The sequence below is a fragment of the Tilletiopsis washingtonensis genome, assembly GCF_003144115.1.
Source record: "Tilletiopsis washingtonensis strain MCA 4186 unplaced genomic scaffold FA09scaffold_8, whole genome shotgun sequence".
In the NCBI taxonomy this organism is placed as follows: Eukaryota; Fungi; Basidiomycota; class Exobasidiomycetes; order Entylomatales; genus Tilletiopsis; species Tilletiopsis washingtonensis.
This window is the reverse complement of record NW_020312005.1, coordinates 242,325-260,631: the sequence shown is the minus strand read 5'-3', so window position 1 is coordinate 260,631 and position 18,307 is coordinate 242,325. Positions and strand designations below refer to the sequence as shown.

Sequence of the window (18,307 nt, the reverse complement as noted above, 5' to 3'; positions counted from 1 at the left end):
AAGGTCAAAGCATGACATTCGAAGACACGAAGCTCGCTTTGCAGCGGCAGACGGCCAGGCATGTGCGAGGGGAACAGGGTAAAGAGAGCGGGTGGCGAGGAAAAGCATCGCGCCAGAAGGGCACCCGCGTAAACTAAGACGGCATAGTAGAGTGGCCACACCAAGGCGGATCTGCTGCTGGCGAACCGCAGCGCGCCGCCGGTCGAGGAGAGAGACACTACGCGCAGCCACTGGTGCACGGGAAGGACGGGAGGGACAGCGGCGGCACGCACACTCCCTTGTCGCACGTCGAGCCCGAGACCTTGGTGCAGTCGGCCGTCGTCGAGCACGTCTGCGGCAGGGGCGAGGGCGGCACGCACACGCCCTTGTCGCACGTCGAGCCCGAGACCTTGGTGCAGTCGGCCGTCGTCGAGCACGTCTGCGGCAGCGGGAGGGTCGGCGCCTGGCAGGTGCCGCTCTTGCACGTCTCGAACTTGAGCGTGTTGCAGTCCGAGTCTTTGCTGCACGTCGTCGGTGTCGTCGTCGGCGCCTGGCACTTGCCCTCGACGCACTTCTCGCCCTTGAGCGTGTCACACTGGGCGTCCTTGGTGCACGTCGTCGGCGTCGTCTCCTTGGGCACGCACACGTGGTCCTTGCACTGCTCCGTGCTCTTGCAGTCCGCGTCCTTGCTGCAGCCGGGCGTCGGGGTCACGGGCGCCGTGCATGCGCCGTGCTCGCACTTGCCGCTCTGGCAGTTGACGTCCTGCAGGGAAGCGGCAGGTGTCAGCGGCGATGCTCGGCAGCCGGACGCGCGGCGCGAGACGCGTCGAGGCGAGCAGTCTCCGCGTGCTGCACGCCCCTCCTCCGGCATGCTCAACGCACCTTGTAGCAGTAGGCGTGCTCGGGGCCCTTGGGCGTGCACTTGCTGTGCTGGCAGTTGCCCGACGAGCAGACGGCGCTCGTCGAGCAGTGCGAGCCGTCGGGCTGCGAGCCGGCCGGGGGCGTGCACCAGCCGTCCTTGCACTCTGCGAGGGGGAGGAGGCGAGTCAGCGCCTGAGCTGTGCTCTCTACAGCCCAGAACACTCACCGCCGCTCACGCAGTTGGCCGCCTGGAGGGGTGAGCGAGCGTGTCAGCGATGGTGATCCAACGAGACGCGCACGGCAGCAGAAAGCGGCGGCTCGCGCCTGCCCTGCTTCCCGCCCGGGCGGCCGCACTGACCTTGTAGCACGAGCCCTCGTGCTTCTTCGGGCTGCACTTGGAGTGCTCGCAGTTGCCGCTCTTGCACGAGGCGCTCGTCGAGCAGTGCGAGCCGTCCTCGAGGTGCTCGGGCGCCGGCGTCGGCGTCGACGAGGCGCACTTGCCGTCGGTGCACTTGCCGCTCTTGCACGAGACGTCCTTGTAGCAGTGGCCCCAGTCGTCGACCTTGGGCGCACACTTGCTGTACATGCAGTTGCCGCTCTCGCACTGCGTCGAGGCCGAGCACTCGGCGCCGTCGTGCTGCGGCTTGGTGGCGCCGCACTTGCCGTGCTCGCACACGTTCGACACGCACTGCGCAGGGCGGGGGTGAGCTCAGGACCAGGGAGGCGGCACGGTCGGAACGTACCCCGTTGTGCTTGTAGCACGATGCGCCTTCCCACTTCTTCGAGTCGCATGACTTGTGGTTGCAGAAGTACTTGGACGTGTCGCCGCAGTGCTCCGACTTGGTGCAGTACTTGGAGCCGGTGCGGGCCGCGAGGCCGGCGCCCGAGGGTGCGGCGGCGACGAAGGGGGCCACGAGGGGCAGGGCAGCAAGGAAGATGGGGAAGAAGCGCATGGTTGCGGAGGGGGGGAGGAGTGTCGAGGAGGGAGCGTTGGCTGAGGGGCGGTTCGGAGGGGCCGCAGCGGGGGCGCTTTAAGTAGACGAACGCAGGCCCTTCTCGCGCTCTGGCATGGACAGAAGCCTCCCAGGCAGCTCGACGCTCAATCCGAGCACAAGAGCGCAGCTCAGGGGCGGGCAGGGCGCGCTGCGATGGGCCTCCGAGGCCTCACGTCCCGCCGTGCGCGCCCGCACCAGCAGCCCTGCGCCGCGCTCTCGCCGTGGCCGCTGGCCGAGCGTATCTGTGTTCTGGCGCATGAACATGCTGACGGGCAGAGCTTCGCTGCAAATCATGCGGCGGGACCGCTGGCCGCGGGGCCGCGTGGCCTGTGCGTGCGCCGCGATGCGCGCATGCTCCGCCGCCGAGCCGAGGGCGCCCGCTGTGGCTGGCGACACTCACCATGCATGCCATGAGCCGCGCTGCGGTGTGCCAGCGGTGCCCGGCGGCGGGCGCTGCGTCGGAGCGGCAGGCGCAGGAGAGCGCGAGCGAGGCACGGGGAGCTCGCGCGCGCGTCAGAGGCTGAGCGCCTGAGACGCGCGTGCGATGGACGAGCGCGGCGAGCGCATCGTGATCGGCGACGCGCCGGCCTCCGCCATGCTGCCGCTTGCGCTGCTCCCATGCTTCGGCATCCGGCTGCGGCACCCACGCCCGTCGCCCGTCTTCTAGCGCCCCTCGTGCGCACCCAGACGGCGGGCCGCCGCTTGCCCTTGCGTGTGCGCTGCTGCCCTTGGCGCATCCATGCAGCATGCAGGCGCGGGAGGCGGCGTGTGCCTGCAGCTGTCATGCGCCGCCCGCCCGAGTGGACCCGCCTCGCCTCGCTGCCGCTGCCCGGCGCCGGTGCGGGTGAACAAGAGAGGGAGAGCGCTGCGATGCGCAGCGTGTCAGTCAGCCAGAGAGTGAAAACGCTCAAACCCAAACCCAGCTGACGCTGCTCAGCTCTCACGCAGAACAGGACGTGCGAGAGTGATGCTTATGCAGCGCTCCGCGCTCGCACCAGGCAGAACGGCTGCGGCAGCACCACGGCGGCGCAGCAAGTGCAGCACCCTGCGGCCTCCGATGCAGCTGCAGGTGCAGATCTGCTGCTGCCGCGCGGCCGTTGCTGGGGGCAATCCGGAGCGCAGCGGTACTAGCAGCAGCATCGCAGCGCTCAGGTGCTGCCCGCTGCAGCTGCCGCTGGCCTCGCAACTTCCGAGCCGCAGGGCGCAGCCCCACATCCTCGGCCCGAGCGCCGTGCCGATGCGCTGCAACTCTCTCCTGCCCGCTGCCGCTCTCTGCGCTCTGACGCCGCCGCGCGCGCCCGCTCCCCGCTCCGCGTCCTGCGTTCTGTCGAGACGGGCAGGCCGGGCGGCGAGGCGAGCTGTCCTGCGCTCCTGCGTGTGCGCTCTGCTGCTGCGCTGCGTGCCTGCTGCGCTGCTGGGCTGCAAGCACTCTCGCGCCGCCGCCTGAATGTGCACGCTGCGCTTGCCGGCGCGGCAGAAGCATCGGCGGCCCCCGTGCGGCCACACACGCATGAGAGGGCCCAGCGCCCCCTCGCCGGCACGGCTTGGCACTCAGACTGCACAGATCGACGCAGCCCGTGCGGCGAGCGCACGGGGCACGGTGCTGCCCGGCGAACGTGCGGGCTTGCGCCTGTCGGTGGGCTGAGCCGAGCCTCGCCTCGCCGTGCTTGTCGTCGTCCATGCGCGGCCCAATCCGCCCGCCCGCCGGGTGTGTAGCAGCAAGCCAAGATCGCCAGAGCGCCGCCAGCGAGCGGCAGCTGCCATGGAGACGTTCCGTGGGCACCGGTGCAGATCAGCGCTCCTGCCGCCGCCGCAGGCAGGCCAGCTGCACCCTGTCGATCGCCTCGGCAGGCTCCAAGGAGGCCCCTTCTCGGAGAATGCATGCTGCCAGCGCGGCCGCTTGGCATGGGCCGCCCGCTGCGTGCTGCTATTTGCGAGCTGCTGAGGTGAGCATCGCCGTGACACGGCACTCGACTCAAACACGTCCACGAGGCCGCGCAGCACCCTGTCTCACCTGTGCCTCGCCGGGAGCAGCAGGACTGCAGTGGGTTTGGCACTCAGCCGCAGCTGGCACACGCATCCTGCTGCGAACAAGCAGTGCGCACCTGAATGTGTGGCCCATGCACGCAGACATCAGCGGCCGCCGTCTGCTGCTGCGCAGCTGCTCGGCGTGTCGCACCTCGTGCGCGGCCGATCCGCACTCGATTCCCACGCGCCGCACTGCTCGCCGATCCGAATGCCCGCGAGTCTGGAGGCATCTGGACGTGTGCCTCTCGGCGACGGCGACCGGGCGGGAGCGGCGCAGTAAGGGCCAAGACAGGAGGGTCTCGCGCGCCTCCCCGGCTGCGCTCCTGCAACGCCACAGCAACGCGGGGCAGGGCGCTGCATCGTGCATGCTGCAGCGCTCCCTATCCTCGCTTTGCTCTGGCCCACGCTTTGGCCGCACCGGCTCGCGCGCGGAGACGGCAACGTCAGCGGCGGCACGCCGTGCTCCGACGTCGGCCGGCGCGAGCTAGACGTCTTCTCTCCCAGCGCGCACTCAGCCGGCTGCGCTCCGCTCTCGCCGTGCCGCACCGTCTGGGCGGCCGGCACAGGACGTTGCAAGCCAGTCGGCGAGCACCGAGCCCTCCGACAGGCGCGCGGCCCAATCTCTCCAGGCCTTCCCGCTGCCGGCTTAGCGACGTCAGCGACAGCTGCCGCAGCGTCGCGCCTTGCCGTGTAGGCCTGGCCTGGGCGCGCGCAGGAACCCCACTTTCCACAGTCCGGCTCCCGCGTCGCAAGCTGAGGCGATCGCATTAGGTGTATGTGCAGGAGGCGGCGTGACAGCGACGATCTCGCAGGAGCGCAAGCAAGGTGAAGGAAGGGTCAGGGCGCGGCCAGGGGGGTATCGACAAGGGAGCAAGACGGAGGCATGGGATCCGGCGCGGAATGTGTCGTAGTGCGGCAGCAACATCTGGCCGGCTACTCGTCCCACAGCACGACGTCGCGGCGCGCGACCTCCATGCGCCGCCGCAGCAGGCCCACCCAGCGGCGCCGGCGCTGGCCGGCGATCTGCTCGACCTCGAGCGGGCGCACGTCGAACTCGCGCCCGGCCAGGTCCGGCGGCAGCGGCGGCAGGCCGCCAAGACGCAGCAGCGCATCGAGGTCGAGTCCGGCGAGCGAGCGGCCCGTGGCAGCCGCATCGCCCTCGTGCCCTTCCACGGCGGCGGCGCCGGGGCCGCTGATGGCGCGGCGGACAGCACGCACGAGGGCACGGCGAGCGGCGGCACGGCCGCGCTGGGCACGCGTCTTGGCCAGTGCAGCAGCGTCGTCGAGGTCCTCGCCGTCCGTCTCCGTCTCGTCGGAGGCACGGCGCGCCATCCTCGGCCCGGGCGGCGGCGCCACATCGTCGTCGTCAAAGCGTGCCTGCCAGCTCTGGGGCGTCGATGACCACACCTTGCGCACGGCGTCTGCGACAAGGCGGCGGGCACGATCGCCAGCCTCGGCGGGCGAGCGGATGGCAAGGAAGGGCTCCTGCGCATCGGGCTCGGCGTCCTGCGGCGGCACGGGCACGCTGAGCAGGCGGCGCTGCGAATTGGCCGAGAGGCTGCGGCGCAGCGGCGGCGCAGAGGGCACGTCGAGCGAGACGCGCGGCGTCGAGACCGGCGTGCTGGCGCCAGACGTCGATGCCTCGCTGGCGGGTGCGTCCGGCTCGCTGCGAGCAGCCCGGCGGCGGCGCACGAGATCGAGCGGCGCTCGTCCGGCGGCTGCGGCCTTGGCAAATGCCGCGTGGATGGCCACCGGCGCAGTCCGTGCAAAGCTCGACTCGGCAAAGACGGGCGTCGAGCTGCCCGTACTGCTCGGCGTCACGGCGGGCGTGTTGAGCGCCGAGCTCGTCTCGGGCGGCGCGAGGCCGTTCATGAACTGGCCGACGGCGGCAAAGTAGCCCTCGTTGGCGGCCATGGCCTCCATGCGTGCCTGCAGGCGCTCGACGCGGCGCTTGTGCATGCGGCGGCGAACCGACGCCACCAGCTTCACGGACCACCAGATGTGCATGGGATAGGTAGCAAGCACGCTCAGGGCCACGCCCCACGAGCCGTCGATGCCCTTGGTTGCGCGGCCGTGCGGGGTGATCGTGGCGCAGAGCAGCGCGCCGTGGAAGAAGATGCGCGTGAGGAAGAATGTCGAGGTGAAGGCGTTGTTGGAGCGTAGCGCCGGCCAGATGGACGCAACACCCATGATTGTCGTCGGCAGCTCAAACACGCACGCCATGACGGCCCAGTGGGCCCAGCCACGGTGCACCCAGTACGCGAAGAGGAACGTGTAGACGGTGTGGTGCGCCCAGCCCGACGAGAAGTTGATGAGCTCGCGGTAGTAGATGGCTCCGAGGCCGAGGTCGCTGTGGCGCCGGGTCAGCATGCAGCACGGCGAGGGCGACGCGGCTTCTACTCGGGCGTGGACGCAGGCAAGTGGAGCAGCGTGCAAGCACGACAGCTCTTTTTCCGGCAACTCATGCTCTCCTCTCGCCTCTAGCCGCTCCGATTCGTCTCTTTAGCTGCTCAGGCTGTTGCCACAGACCGCACAGCTCCTTCACGTCAGTTCCGCCGCTCTTTGTGCTCTCTGCTCCACTCTGACTGCGTCCACGGCTCCGACGCGCGGGCCACACTCACGAGAGCAGATAGGCGACAAAGAAGGCGCTGCAGACGAGCGCATATTCCTGGCGCGGCTGCACGGCCTGCAGGTCGAAGCGCGCGCACAGCAGGTCGGCGAGGAACGGCAGGCTGGCGGCGGTGAGCACGGCGCCGTTGAGCGTCGTGAGCACCCAGGCGCGGCGCTTGCGCTGCGTGCGCGAGGCGCCGCTGAACGCCGTGCGTGCCAGCACGTGGAAGATGGTGTGCTGCACGAGCAGCGAGACGAGGAAAGCAGTGTGCAGCAGGCGCGAGGCCAGCAGCGGCGGCATGGTGGAGACAGCCGCGAGAGGGGCCCAGTGCGGCGGCGCGAGGCGCAGAGGAGGCGCGCTGTGCGCCTGGCTGGGACGTGTAGGTGGTCGTGAGGATGGAGGAGCGGAGACACGGCGAGGAGGCGATGCGAGAGACGGAGCAGGTGACGACCACACGGAGCGAGGGACAGGGAGACGCCGGCCAGCAGCAGAGAGGGAGAGGAGGCGCAGAGACGGGGCTGATGTTGTGGCAGGTGGAGCAGGGCGCCGCGGTGGCGCAGCAGCCGTGCAGCGCCGCCGCCGCGTGCCGCCCCCGCGCCGCCCAGCGAACGTGCCTCGCTCTCCGCGCCGCCTCCTGAGCGGCGCCGTCGCTGCACGGCGCCGGCGGCCGGGGCTGCTTCTCATCAATCTCTGGCGCACGATCTCGGTGCCGGATGCAGAAGAGGCATGACGCAGCGGCACGCAGCGAGAGAGTGAGCGCTGCCTCTCAGCCCCACGGGCACCGCGGGCGCAGGCTGAGGGCGAGTGGGCGGACCGCCGCCCAGGGGCCAACTTGCCGCTGTTCCCACGCGCGGGCGTGGGAGCAGGCCCGCTCACGTGCTACGCGGGATGGCGTGCGCGGCGAGATCCTGGCCACGCCGGCTGCATGCTCTTTGCGGCCGGCGAGGCACACCTGGCGCTGTGCTTCACCACCACAATCAAGAGCTATCTCCAAGGTCAGCCGGGCAGCGACAGGCGTAGCGCTCAAGCCGGCGGCAAGAGCAGCGAGCAGCTGGTGTTGGCTTCGAGATCGGGTGGAGGGAGCGGCAGACAGCGCTTGATGCGCACGCGCTCGGGCCTCCTTCCACAGCCGGCGACCAGGTCGCGACCGGCCATGCAGCATCGCACCGTTTCGGGCTGTGCGGCAGTGCTGCGGCATCAAGCGCTGCTGCACACTGCTCGTCGTTGTTGCCGGACTGGACGAGTGCATCTGCGGGCAGTCGCACGCCAGACTCCCACGCGCGCTGGCCCCGTGCGGCCGCCGGACTCGCCGTCACATCCCCATCGCCCACGCGGCCTGAGCGCGGCACACGCCGTCACACCGCAGCAGAGCAGCGGCAGCGACGACGGCTCGCTCGCTGCCTGCTCGTGACGTCTGTGTCGTGCGCCGGCAGCGTGAGAGGTGCCTGGCGCGTGCGCGTCTCGCAGATCCGAGCCCGCTGTGGCGCACGCTGCGCTCGCCACCGCTATATACTCGCGCTCACCGGCTTCTCCACAGTCGACGACCCTTCCACTCTCACCATACTGCGCGCCACTACCACCTCAACTCGTCGCCTCGCACTTCCGTCCCTCCGCAAGCACATCGCCAACATGAGCGTCGACGCCGCCAAGAAGAACTTCTTCGCCGCCGAGCACTTTGCCGTCGCCGGAGCCTCGTGAGTCGCGCCACGCGGGCCTGCTGCTCGTGTGTCTGACGGCAGGCGCAGAAAGGACCCCAAGAAGATCGGCAACCAGGTCAGTCAGCAGGGCTTCACGTTCTACCGATGGCCCGACGAGTGCTGCCAGGTGCGCGCGCCGGGCGTCCGAGGCGGACGAGAAGTGGTCTAGCGTGGACGATATCGCAGCGCCGTACCTCGGTGGCCTCCTCGTGACCGGATCGATGTCGCTGACACGCGCACGCCAGGTGATGAAGTGGTACATCGAGAAGGGCCTGTCAGCCGTGCCGATCCACCCGAAGGAGGCCTCGGTCGAGGTGCGTTCGGCCTGTGCAGCACCTTTACGCGAGTGCTGACGCTCATGCAGGAGGTGCAAACGATCGCCAGCGTGTTTGACATCTACGAGCCCAAGGTCACGAGCGTCTCGATCATCACGCCGGTCAGTCGGGCATGCTTGCCGCGCCAAGCGTCGCGCTGACTTGCCTCGCCTGCAGCCGCACGTCAGCCTGCCGATCGTCAAGACGGCCCTGTTCGAGCTCGGCGTCAACGGCGTGTGGCTGCAGCCGGGCGCCGAGGACGAGGAGCTGGTGGCGTACATCGAGACGATGCCCGACGAGCTGCGCAGCCGCGTCGTCTACGGAGGCCCCTGCATCCTCGTCGAGGGCGAGGCGCTGGCAAAGGCGCAGGGCAAGCTCTGACTCGTCGAGCCGCCGCTACCACCGCCGCCGCTGCCTGCGCACGAGGAGGCTGCTCTCTCCGGCTGTCTCACTCGTCTCGCTCTGTAAATGCTCATGATCTGCCTCTCGAACTGCGCCTGAAGTGTCGTCAGAGGCGCTAGACGTCGCGTCGAGATGTCCGGCGCATAGGCGGTTGTTGCCGCTGAGCCGCCTATCGGAGTGCTCGTGCTCTCTGGTTCCTCGGCAAGCCCGACATGTGGCGAACTATCCCGAACAAGCGAGGACATCGCCGTCCGCACAGTGTCCAGATCGTCGAACGCCCTCGAGCCGCGCGACGCACGCTCTGGCAAGTCGTCGAAGAACTTGACAGCCTCGTCACGCGAGCACGGCTCAAGAGATGGAGACGAATTCTGTTCAATGTCGAGTGTGTGTATCTACATGATAGGTCACGCAGCGCAAGAGTAGCAATGAGGAGCATAGTGAGAGGCGGACATGAAGGGTAGTGAATGGCGCGAAGCGGCGGCTCGGCGAGGGGCGAGGCGCTCGCCAGCCTTGAATAAGAATGGAACGTGTGTCGAGTCGAGGGCCGGTCACGCTCAGATGGCGCGAGCAGGCGCCACCGGTGGCGCGGCCGTGCTGCTGGACGAGGTCTTGTGGCGCAGAACATCGTGCGAGTACGTGGCATCGTCCTTTGCGGCATAGGTGAAGTCGCTGTTGCCCGCCGAAGCCTCGGCCATGCCCGGCGCCACGCGGCCCTCCTCGGCGGCGAGTGCGGCCTGGTCCTCGAGCAGCGGCGCGCTCTCGGAGGCGGGCACCATGTCGATCGAGCCGATGACGTTGCCGTGCACGTCGCGCACGACCTGCTTCATCTCCTGCACCATTTCGGCGTCCTGGTCCGGCACGACGCTCGTGTAGTGCGAGGCACGCAGCGCCATGTAGAAGCCGGCGGTGACGAGTGCGGCGGCGTACGAGCTGACGTAGTAGATCCAGCACGTGCGGTCGAACTGGCGGAGGACGACGTCCGGGCCGAGCGTGCGTGCCGGGTCTGCCATCCAGTCAGCGACGAGCGTAAAGCGGCGGCCACGGGACTGACTCAGCGAGCCCCCAGTGAAATTGGTGCTGAGCAGCTCGGCGATGAACAGCGTGAGGCCTGACGAAGAAGCGAGAGGTCAGCGTGGAGGACGGATGAATGTGGGCAGTCTGGACGTACCGATGCCGACGGGCGCGAGGAACTGGACGACAGTCAGCACACCGTTACGGCAGCGAAGCTTGTCAGAGCCTTGCTCACCGTTCCGCGGTGCTTCTCGGCGGCCAACATGTAGATGGCGAAGATGAGCATGGCGGTGCATCTGCGGGGTTACACAGTCAGTCGCCGTGGTCATCGAGTGCCCAGTCACACTCACAGGAACTCGAGGAAGAAGCCCTGCACGACACTCGTGTCGTTGTGGAGCGTGGTGCGGGCATTGATGCCACCGGGAATCAGAGCGTTGCACAGCGCTGCCGCCGTCAGACCGCCAGCGTACTGGACGACCGTGAGGACGAAGAAGCGTGTCCAGGTGATCGTGCCGGTGAGCGTCAGGGCGAAGCCCACGGCAGGGTTCATCAGGCCTCCGCTGATGCTGTGGGCGCCAGAGATAAGCCACATTCAGCGCAAACGCTGGACGACGGTGCGTACCGGAAGAAGATCCACTAGTGACGAGAGACACATGATCAGCGATGCAGCAGAGTTGCCGTAGGATGCACTGCACTTACGGCGTTCACAGCCAACGCGAAACCTAGTGACCAAAAAGTCGGAGAGGGAGATGAGCAACATCAACGCCAGACTGAGCGCAACCTACTCACCGAAGCCGAGCGACGAGTACAGAAGCCCCTCGAGGTCGAGCGGCGCGTTGGGATCCGCCGCCTCGAGCTCGTTGCCGCGGTTCGTAGCTTGCGTCGCAATGCAGAATGCGAAGAACAGGAACCTGTTGCGGACTGGCTGTCAGTGTGCGTGAGAAGGAGCCACTCGAGCGGCCGACGCACATGACCGTGCCCACGAACTCGGCGACGGCGGCGATGATCTCGTTCTTGATCATGAGGCGGCGCTCGAGCGTGTCGTAGAAGGCGGCGTGGTGGTGCTTCGACTTCTTGTGCTCGGGGATGCGCAGGAAGCCGGGCAGCTTCTCCTCGATGTGCTCCGCGGCACGCGTGCCCGAGTCGGCACGGTCGGTCATGGTTGGGCGGCGCTGCATGGGCGACTGGGTGCGGCCCAGGGCTGCGTCGGGACGGCCAGCGGCGCGAGGCATAGTGTCGCGAGCTGTCGATCAGGTGTCAGATGACTGCGTACTTTTCGCGGTGTGGCGGACTCACACGTGTACGTGTCCGACATGCTGAAAAAGCGGGTAGTGCGGGCGAGAAGCGAAGATGAGGGGTGAGCTTGTCTCTACGCAGAAAGTCGAGCAAGCCTCGTCCTTTTGTACGTTGCTGATCACTCTCGCTCGTGCTGAAAGCGAGCTGCTCTTCTGCCTGGCGTCTGCCGAGGCCGAGCGCGTCATCGCTGCGGCAACTTGCCCGGCTCGAGGTGGCGGCAGGCGACACAGGCGCAAAGCTGGGGCCTCCCGGAACGTCATGGTGCTCGGCAGCTTGGCCCGGCAGCACGGAGGCAGATCGAGTGACCGTCTGCAGTCTCGCCAGTTCTCTTGCGGCGCATCTCACCCTTCTTCGAGGCCTAGGCACGCAGTCGGTCGGCGTCTGCGAGGTCCAGCGCCGAGCTTGGGCCCAGGATAACGTCACGCTGCGGAACAAGTGAAGCGCATATCGGGCAGTCCGTTCTCCGCCCCTTTGCGCTGGCGCCTGCCCTGGCCGCTCACCTACGCGCCGAGTGCTGGCGCGGCTGGGCAGGACAGCTCGACTGCGGCCGCCAGCCTCGCTCGCATCGCTGAGCGGTGCTGCAGCGGCTGAAGCGAAGGCGCAGGCAGCGCGGAAGGGCATGAACGACGGTGAGAGATCGTGTGGCTAGGCCCAAGCGTGGCCACGGTCATCGCTCGCTCGGCCATGCGGCGTCGTCACGAGGAGTCCGCGATACATGCACGCGCCGGACGCGCCGAGTACGGCGCGGCGTGGGTGCGTCCAGGGGGCCCAAGCGTCACGCGGCACTGTCTCCGCCCCTGCGCTTGCTGCGCTAGACTCGGCCTACTGGCTGCTCGAAGGCAGACACCGACGTGAGCGCTGGCAGCACTCTGTCGACGGCCCCGAGTCTCGTCGTGGTCTGTGCGCGCGGGCACTCGCAGGCAGCGCTCGCGAAGGTCGGATGCTGCGACGGCATGCAGGGCAGACGGGCGCTCCGCCCGAAGCTTGCGCCTCGGCGATCTGCAACTGAAAGAAATGCGATTAGAGGCCGCGTGCAGGAGCGGCGAGAGTAAGTACAGTTGCGCGATGCAGGCGGACCGAACGAGGCGGATGAAGCGATGCGGAGGGCAGGAGCGCGATGAAGCGCAAGAAGCAGGAACGGAACAGAGCTCGGAAGAGGCTATGCGCCCGGGCAGAGGATGGGAAGAAGCTCGCAAGGTGAGACAAAGGAGAGGCGGCGCGTGCAGTGGACACATCAGCCAAAGGTGCCGGTCGAGCGCACGCTCGCGACCGAGGGCCGCCGGCGGAAGTCGTGCATGGCGGAGGCGAGCGAGTCGGAGGGTGAGGTGGAGAAGATCGAGTTGGCAGACGTGTGCTCCTGCTCGTCCTCGAGACTGTCGTGCCCTGTCACGCTGGTCGCGAGCGCGCTCAGCGTCGGCGGTGGTGGCAGGGCCGCAGTCGGTGCCGGCGGCGCGGGCGGAAGCTTGGCATGCGCCTTGCGCGACGCCGTGGGACGAGGCGAGATGGCACGCATTGCGGCGTTCTCATCCCACTCGCCAGTCGGCGCATCGACGATGGGGGAAAGAGAGACTGGCTGCGCACCATTGACGCCCGACGACGACGTCGAGGGCGTGAGCGGCTGGCTACGCGAGCTGCCGGCCTTGCCGCTGCCGCTGCGTGCGAGGCCCTCAGGCGTGTGAACCCCGCTCGTGTGGCTCGATGCCGAGCGCGGCGTCTGTGCGCCAGTCGCTCCATTGATGATGGACGAGTTCCGCGGCGTGTGGTAGCCACTCGTGCTTGAAGAGGCGGAGCGCTGCATGGCAGCAGCACCTGATGCTGCCGCAGCATCGGCCTCGGCCGCTGCTGCTGCTGCGCGTCGATTCTCGTCCTGTCTCTGGCGCAACGGCGCGAACAGCGGCGACACAAAGGCCTGAGGGTCTGCCGCAACCAGCTGAGGCGCCGTCGACGGCCTGGAAGATTCGCGCATCGGCACGCGAGGCCCCTCCAAGATGCGCCCGCCAGCGTTCCAGGTGCCCGTCTCGCGCGGCTCGTACTTGGACGGACCGACGGGAGAGTACTCGTGCGCCGGCCGCTCACTGGTGCGACCCTCGCGCCGTGCGCTCGCGATCGCAGCATTCTGGAGCGACGCTTGCGATAGCGCGCTGATCAGCGGCGACACCGGTCCTGGCGACGACGTGGCCGTCGCAGGACGGCGGCGCGGTACCTCTTGGAAGGCGGGCGCCAGCTGCTCCTCCTCGCCAACATCGGTCGGCACATCGCGCGGCGCCTGCGGCGGCGGCGGCGACTTTGCGATCGGTGGCGGCGGCAGCGGCTCGTCGACGCTCGAGGAGCTGAGCACGCTGCGTGCCTTGCTGCCGAACGACGGCAGGCGCTGTCGAGCTGGCCCTGGGCTCGAAGACGGCGTCTGTGGAGCGCGAGAAGAGGCTCCGACGGAGAAGCCCAGGCCGCGCAGAGGGCTCGACGGGACCGGTGCAGGCAGCATCGGTGCGCCAGAGGCTGCTGTGGGCAGGGACGAATGGCTCGCGGCCGCCGGCGATCCGCCCTTGCTCCACGAGCCGTTGCTCGACGAGCTGTCCGGCGCGACACCGTGCGAGCCGTTGCTCAGCGGCACCTGCGTCCACCCCTTGGCATTGGCCATGATGACCTCGTTCGTCATGTTGGCCGCCCGCGGCGCCGTGCCGCCGAGGCTCGAGTCCGTCGAGGTCACAGCACTCCACGCCGAGTGGTCGAGCGACGGCACGGCCGGGATGGCGTCTTCGTCGTTCTCGGCTGCAGGATCAATCTCGCCAAACTCGACGTCCTCGACATTGTCGAGATCTTGGTATGTCGGCGGGATCGGCGGCGGCTTGCGTGCGAAAAAGTTGAAGCGCTTGCGCCCGCTGCTCTTGGAGCGGATCGACGCCTGGTCGGACGAGGTCTTCTGCGAGGGCGACGCGTGCGCCGAGGCTGTGGCCAGCGGCGGCGGCTGGTTGTCGTCGGAGGAGAGCTGGCCGAGCAAACCCTTCCAGCCGGCGCGGCCCGCCGAGCCGCCGCTGCGAGGGCTCGGCGAGTGCGGAGTGCTCTGCGGGCTGCCAAGAGCACCTTTGGACGTTGATGGCCGGATGCGCTCTCGTCCGTCGCTGCTGAGGGCACGCGACCGCACGTTGCCCGCCACGCCGTAGCGAGGCGCGCCGCCGATGCCGCCTGTCGGAGCGCTGCCTTCCGGCCCGTACGTCACCTTGGCCACGCGCCCCGCGGCGACAGCGCTGCGGTCGTCCTCCTCCCGCTCGTACTCCTCCACGTGGCGTGTGCGGCCAGAGTACTCGTGCTCGAGGCGCACGAGCCACTTCTCAGCAAACTTGAAGTGGCCCTTGGCATCGAAGACGCCCACAGCCATGCCACGCACGATGCCGGTGGCGTCGATGACGAACGTCACGCGGTTGTCGACGAGGCCTCCGAGCGCGCGCCCCACGCCGTACGCGTCCATCGTCTTGCGTGCCTCGTCGAACAGCACGCGGTACTGCAGCGAGAGCTCCTCGACGAAGCGCTTCGAGCGGTCCGGCGGGTCCTGCGACACGCCGATGACGATGGCGTCCATGTCGGCAAAGACGGGCGTGCTGCTCATGCCGTCGCGGAAGAGGCAGGACTCTCGCGTGCAGTGCGGCGAGCCTGCAAGCGGGAAGAAGCTGGGGCGCGGCTGTCAGCCGAGTGTCCGGCCAGGCCTGGATCAGCGCTCGCATCTGCTCACAAGAGGACAATAGGCCGGCCGAGTTTGATAGTCTCGTGCATGGACTGGATGCAGGCGTGTGAGTGGTCAGGCACATACGAGGGTCAAGAGTGGCAGGCTAGATGAGCGCCTCCTAAGCCCAATCGCGCGCAGATGATGCCGCACATGTCGTGCCCACGTTGCTCCGCCTAGAGGTCGCAGACTCTGGCCAGCGTCCCTTGCACATGGGCTCAAGGGAGGCCAGCACAGAGCCGGTCGCTGTCTGACGCAAGCGCAGCGGGCCTTCCCCATGCCTGCCATCTGCGGCTGGCCACGTCCTGTCACTCACCACTCGCCGTCCTTCGTGGTCGGGCAGCTCAAAGTCAGGCGCCATCTGGCCGACGAGCGCGCTGCGCTTCTCCTTGGACGGCAGCACGAGCACGTGCGACGAGAGCGTGATGACGTTCTTCTCGCCCACAATGGGGAACGCCGACACGCGCGGCAGGTGCACCATGCTGGGCGAGCGCAGCGTGGAGCCAGCAGACGGAGTGTAGGGGGGTAAGGGCAGTCGCGGCGGATGCTGGAGCTACAGCCCAGGCGCAGAGGCGATGCTCGATGCGAGGAGAGACGCAGCGGCTCGGCGGATGCGCCGACGGGCGGCGAGCGAGCACGCGCAGTGCCTGCCGCAGGGCACGGCAGACGGCTGGCGCGCGAGAGGCGCTAGTCTGGCGCAAGCCGAGAAGGAGGTGTCGCAGGAGGCCGAGACGGAGGAGCCCAGGAGCGGAGCAGGATGGATGGTGGTGGTGCGGTGCAGGCGGCGATAGGATGGCTGGGCGGACGCGGCGCGGCGGCTCGGCACGGCGAGGCGCGGCAAGTGGAGCACCGGCGGCGCTGAGGGCGCGCCACGCGTCGAAAGCGGCGCTGGGCGGGCGGCCAGATCGGGGCGCTCGCGACGGGGCAGCGAGCAGCACGCCGGCGGGGGTGCAGACGAGAGCCAGGGATGGTGATGGCGCGGAGGTGAGAGCGAGGAAGTCAGAGCGGCGAGCCTCGCACTGCAGCCGAGCTCGCCGTCTGCGCCGCCGTCGCTGCCTGCCGCGTGCTCCGCGGCTCGCCGGCCCGAGACACTTTGCGCAGGGCCGGTGCGCCGACGCTCTAATCTGCAAGGCTCGTTGCCGCGGCCGACGCTCTTCGGCCGCAGCAGCACCAGCCTGCTGCTCCCGTCCGCTCCAGCATGCAGCGTCAGGCACGCCTGAGCAGCGCGAGTGTGCCGCCGCTGGCACGCATAGCCCAGCGCAAAGGGCTGCGAGAGCGCTGCCGCTGCCGCAGCCGGAAGCGCAAAGGCAGCACCGGGACGGCGTCTCGGCCGTCGGCGCGGCGGGCGATCCAGAGCAAGGCACGGCAGCGGCAGCGGGCACGAGGAGCTGGAGGCAGCAGAGCGGCGCTGCAGCCGCATGCCGCCCCCGAGCGGCCGAGACGAGATCGATGATGAGCCGCGCGCTTATTTGCGGCTTGCCGTTTGCGGCGCGCCACATGCACGCACCGACGTCACGCACGCCAGCAGACGCAGGCACAGAGAGCCGCTCCTGAGGTGAGGGCCATCGCGCCCTTGGCGCAGCAGCGCGAGCGGCAATGCCCGCCGGCCGAGGCCGGCAGGCACAGACCGAGCCGTCGCGCCGGCCCCTTCCCGCACCCGCTCGTCTTTGCTGCTGCTGCTTCGACGTCGCTGGCGGTGCCGACGGAAGGCCATCGCGACGCAAGCATCGCAGCCATCCGAGCACCACGCTCAGAGGCAGCCACCGAAGCGTGGGGCCGCGGCATTCTCTGCCTCTCGGGCCAGCGCTTGCGCGCCTGCGGCCGTCGGAGCAGGCGTGGCTGGCGGGATGTCAGACACGCACGCCGAGAGCGTGCGGCTCAGTGCGGCAGCGGCGCTCTTCGCCGGCGCAGGCATCGCTGTGCTCTGCTGAATGGCTCAAAATCTCGATGAGCAAAAGAAGCTTGAGCTCTTACTGCTCTGCTGTCTACAGGCACCCATGCTGGTCGCTGCGGCGCTGGTTTCTGACTCTGCTGCCTGCGGCCTCGCCGACGCGTCGCGTCCACCTGCCTCACCGCGCCGCCTCCAATGCGGTGCAGTCAGAGGGCATCTGCGCCGACACACGCCAGGCCGCATCCGTGCTGGACTTGCCTTCACGCTCATCGAGGGATTGGTATCGTATAATTAAACACATCTCGGCAGCCGCATCGCATCACGCATCGCTCTCCACAATCGCCCGCATTCGCCTCGCCAGGTCGGCGACGAGGCCCTCGTCGCCGACGGCCACGTCCAGTGTCTTGGCTTGCTCATCATCATCGTCGCCGTCGCCGTCTGGGAGCAGCACGGCGCGGGCCTTCTCGCGCACGGCACGATTCAGCTGCGCAAAGTCGTCGAGCGTGCTGACGAGCGGCATGAGCGTCTGCGCCGGCGGCGGTGCAGTCTGCTTCTTCGGCGAGACGCTGCTCCGTGGCGCGTCGTTGTCGAACGCCCTGCGCAACGCAGCCAGATTGGGCGGCGACTCGACGACGGCGAGCGCAAGCATGACGGCCAGGCAGCCCGCGAGAAAGCCGGCGTCGGCGTCGTCGTGCTGCGCGCTCTTGTCGTGCTCGGCGCGGAAGAGCCGCCCGAGATGCTCCAGGGCGAGACGGCGCCAGCGGCGCTCGCAGCTGCACGTGGCGATGCAGCGGTGCCGACGGCAGCTCAGGCTGAGCTCGAGCGTAGACAGCGCCGAGCATGCCGGCTGCGGCGCGGCCTCGAGCAGATTCGTGAGCAGGCCCAGTGCGAGTGCCAGGATGTCGAGAAGGAATGCTGCACGTGGCGAGCCGCCGTCGGATGGCTCGACGCTGGTCGGCCCAGCCGCTGTGCGCAGGGTGCCGGCGATTGTCGCAGGAATCAAGATGAGACGCAGCACGGCCAGCAGCGCGCCCGGCACTGCGAGCAGTGCCGGCGCCCAAGCCTCGTGTGTCTGGCTGAGGTTGAGCAGGACCTTGAGCGCACCGACGAGTGCATCGCCGCCGCGCCGATCCCGCAGGCCTGCCGCCTCGGCGTCGTCCGCCTGCACAGACGCCTTGATGTCCTCTGCGCCGCCGACGACGTGGCATTCGAGGAGCTGGAGGAGTACGACGAGGTCCGCGGCAACGGCAGCGGTGTCGTCCTCACCACAGAGAGACACGTTGCCCGACGCTGTGCTCAGCTCGAGCAGATGCATGCCGAGGTCGACGTGGGCCAGATCGGGTGCGCCGGCCCCGGCCTTGGCAGGCATCAGCTCGACGCCCTTCGCAAACGATGCGAGCCGCTGGCGCGCGCACTGTGCCTCGGCGCGGAGATCGGCGAGCACGACGTGCAGCAGCGGCGCATCTGCCGTGGCCGTTGGCTCGCCGGTGTGCAAGCCAAATCC

General features: G+C 68.8%; 8 protein-coding genes across 8 annotated transcripts; 3 read left to right on the top strand and 5 right to left on the bottom strand.

Annotated features, from left to right (window-relative positions):
- Positions 1-85: 85 nt before the first annotated feature.
- FA09DRAFT_250297 (hypothetical protein) lies at positions 86-1,641 on the bottom strand. The gene is made up of 5 exons (XM_025739694.1): positions 1,584-1,641; positions 1,199-1,528; positions 1,067-1,088; positions 862-1,004; positions 86-742 (listed from the first exon to the last, which is right to left on the bottom strand). Exons 2-5 carry the CDS (start codon positions 1,424-1,426, stop codon positions 218-220), a joined length of 918 nt encoding a protein of 305 aa, XP_025599031.1. The 5' UTR covers positions 1,427-1,528; positions 1,584-1,641; the 3' UTR covers positions 86-217.
- Positions 1,642-2,711: 1,070 nt separating this feature from the next.
- On the top strand, positions 2,712-3,398 carry FA09DRAFT_250274 (hypothetical protein). Its single transcript, XM_025739693.1, has one exon. It carries the CDS (start codon positions 2,803-2,805, stop codon positions 3,280-3,282), a length of 480 nt encoding a protein of 159 aa, XP_025599030.1. The 5' UTR covers positions 2,712-2,802; the 3' UTR covers positions 3,283-3,398.
- FA09DRAFT_329252 (hypothetical protein) lies at positions 3,324-3,854 on the bottom strand. Its single transcript, XM_025742097.1, has one exon. The coding sequence runs from the start codon at positions 3,597-3,599 to the stop codon at positions 3,387-3,389; it is 213 nt and encodes a 70-aa protein (XP_025599029.1). The 5' UTR covers positions 3,600-3,854; the 3' UTR covers positions 3,324-3,386.
- Positions 3,855-5,822: 1,968 nt separating this feature from the next.
- FA09DRAFT_290759 (hypothetical protein) lies at positions 5,823-6,657 on the bottom strand (the record flags this gene model as incomplete). The annotated part of the gene is made up of 2 exons (XM_025739963.1): positions 5,823-6,213; positions 6,485-6,657. Coding segments are annotated over 2 exons (564 nt in total), but the record flags the coding sequence as incomplete, so codon positions are not given.
- Positions 6,658-7,446: 789 nt separating this feature from the next.
- On the top strand, positions 7,447-7,994 carry FA09DRAFT_250213 (hypothetical protein). Its single transcript, XM_025739692.1, has one exon. The coding sequence runs from the start codon at positions 7,574-7,576 to the stop codon at positions 7,883-7,885; it is 312 nt and encodes a 103-aa protein (XP_025599027.1). The 5' UTR covers positions 7,447-7,573; the 3' UTR covers positions 7,886-7,994.
- Positions 7,995-8,411: 417 nt separating this feature from the next.
- FA09DRAFT_329251 (hypothetical protein) lies at positions 8,412-8,974 on the top strand. Its single transcript, XM_025742096.1, has 3 exons — positions 8,412-8,485; positions 8,536-8,607; positions 8,663-8,974. The coding sequence occupies exons 1-3, from the start codon at positions 8,420-8,422 to the stop codon at positions 8,864-8,866; spliced, it is 342 nt and encodes a 113-aa protein (XP_025599026.1). The 5' UTR covers positions 8,412-8,419; the 3' UTR covers positions 8,867-8,974.
- Positions 8,975-9,441: 467 nt separating this feature from the next.
- On the bottom strand, positions 9,442-11,058 carry FA09DRAFT_296485 (aquaporin-like protein; the record flags this gene model as incomplete). The annotated part of the gene is made up of 9 exons (XM_025740169.1): positions 9,442-9,890; positions 9,939-9,995; positions 10,056-10,077; positions 10,134-10,194; positions 10,249-10,464; positions 10,521-10,534; positions 10,598-10,620; positions 10,688-10,809; positions 10,868-11,058. 9 exons carry the CDS (start codon positions 11,056-11,058, stop codon positions 9,442-9,444), a joined length of 1,155 nt encoding a protein of 384 aa, XP_025599025.1.
- A 3,437-nt stretch (positions 11,059-14,495) lies between these two features.
- Positions 14,496-14,858, bottom strand: FA09DRAFT_287194 (alkyl hydroperoxide reductase/ thiol specific antioxidant/ Mal allergen; the record flags this gene model as incomplete). Its single annotated transcript, XM_025739916.1, has 1 exon — positions 14,496-14,858. A coding segment is annotated over one exon (363 nt), but the record flags the coding sequence as incomplete, so codon positions are not given.
- Positions 14,859-18,307: the final 3,449 nt, after the last annotated feature.

Coding starts and splice junctions, on each gene's coding strand:
- FA09DRAFT_329251 (XM_025742096.1), top strand. CDS start 8,420: ATGAAGTGGTACATCGAGAAGGGCCTGTCAGCCGTGCCGATCCACCCG. Junction 8,486..8,535: donor CGAAGGAGGCCTCGGTCGAG/GTGCGTTCGGCC, acceptor ACGCTCATGCAG/GAGGTGCAAACGATCGCCAG. Junction 8,608..8,662: donor GCGTCTCGATCATCACGCCG/GTCAGTCGGGCA, acceptor CCTCGCCTGCAG/CCGCACGTCAGCCTGCCGAT.
- FA09DRAFT_250274 (XM_025739693.1), top strand. CDS start 2,803: ATGCTTATGCAGCGCTCCGCGCTCGCACCAGGCAGAACGGCTGCGGCA.
- FA09DRAFT_329252 (XM_025742097.1), bottom strand. CDS start 3,599: ATGGCAGCTGCCGCTCGCTGGCGGCGCTCTGGCGATCTTGGCTTGCTG.
- FA09DRAFT_250297 (XM_025739694.1), bottom strand. CDS start 1,426: ATGTACAGCAAGTGTGCGCCCAAGGTCGACGACTGGGGCCACTGCTAC. Junction 1,005..1,066: donor GGCCAACTGCGTGAGCGGCG/GTGAGTGTTCTG, acceptor TCCCCCTCGCAG/AGTGCAAGGACGGCTGGTGC. Junction 743..861: donor AGCACGCCTACTGCTACAAG/GTGCGTTGAGCA, acceptor GCTTCCCTGCAG/GACGTCAACTGCCAGAGCGG.
- FA09DRAFT_250213 (XM_025739692.1), top strand. CDS start 7,574: ATGCGCACGCGCTCGGGCCTCCTTCCACAGCCGGCGACCAGGTCGCGA.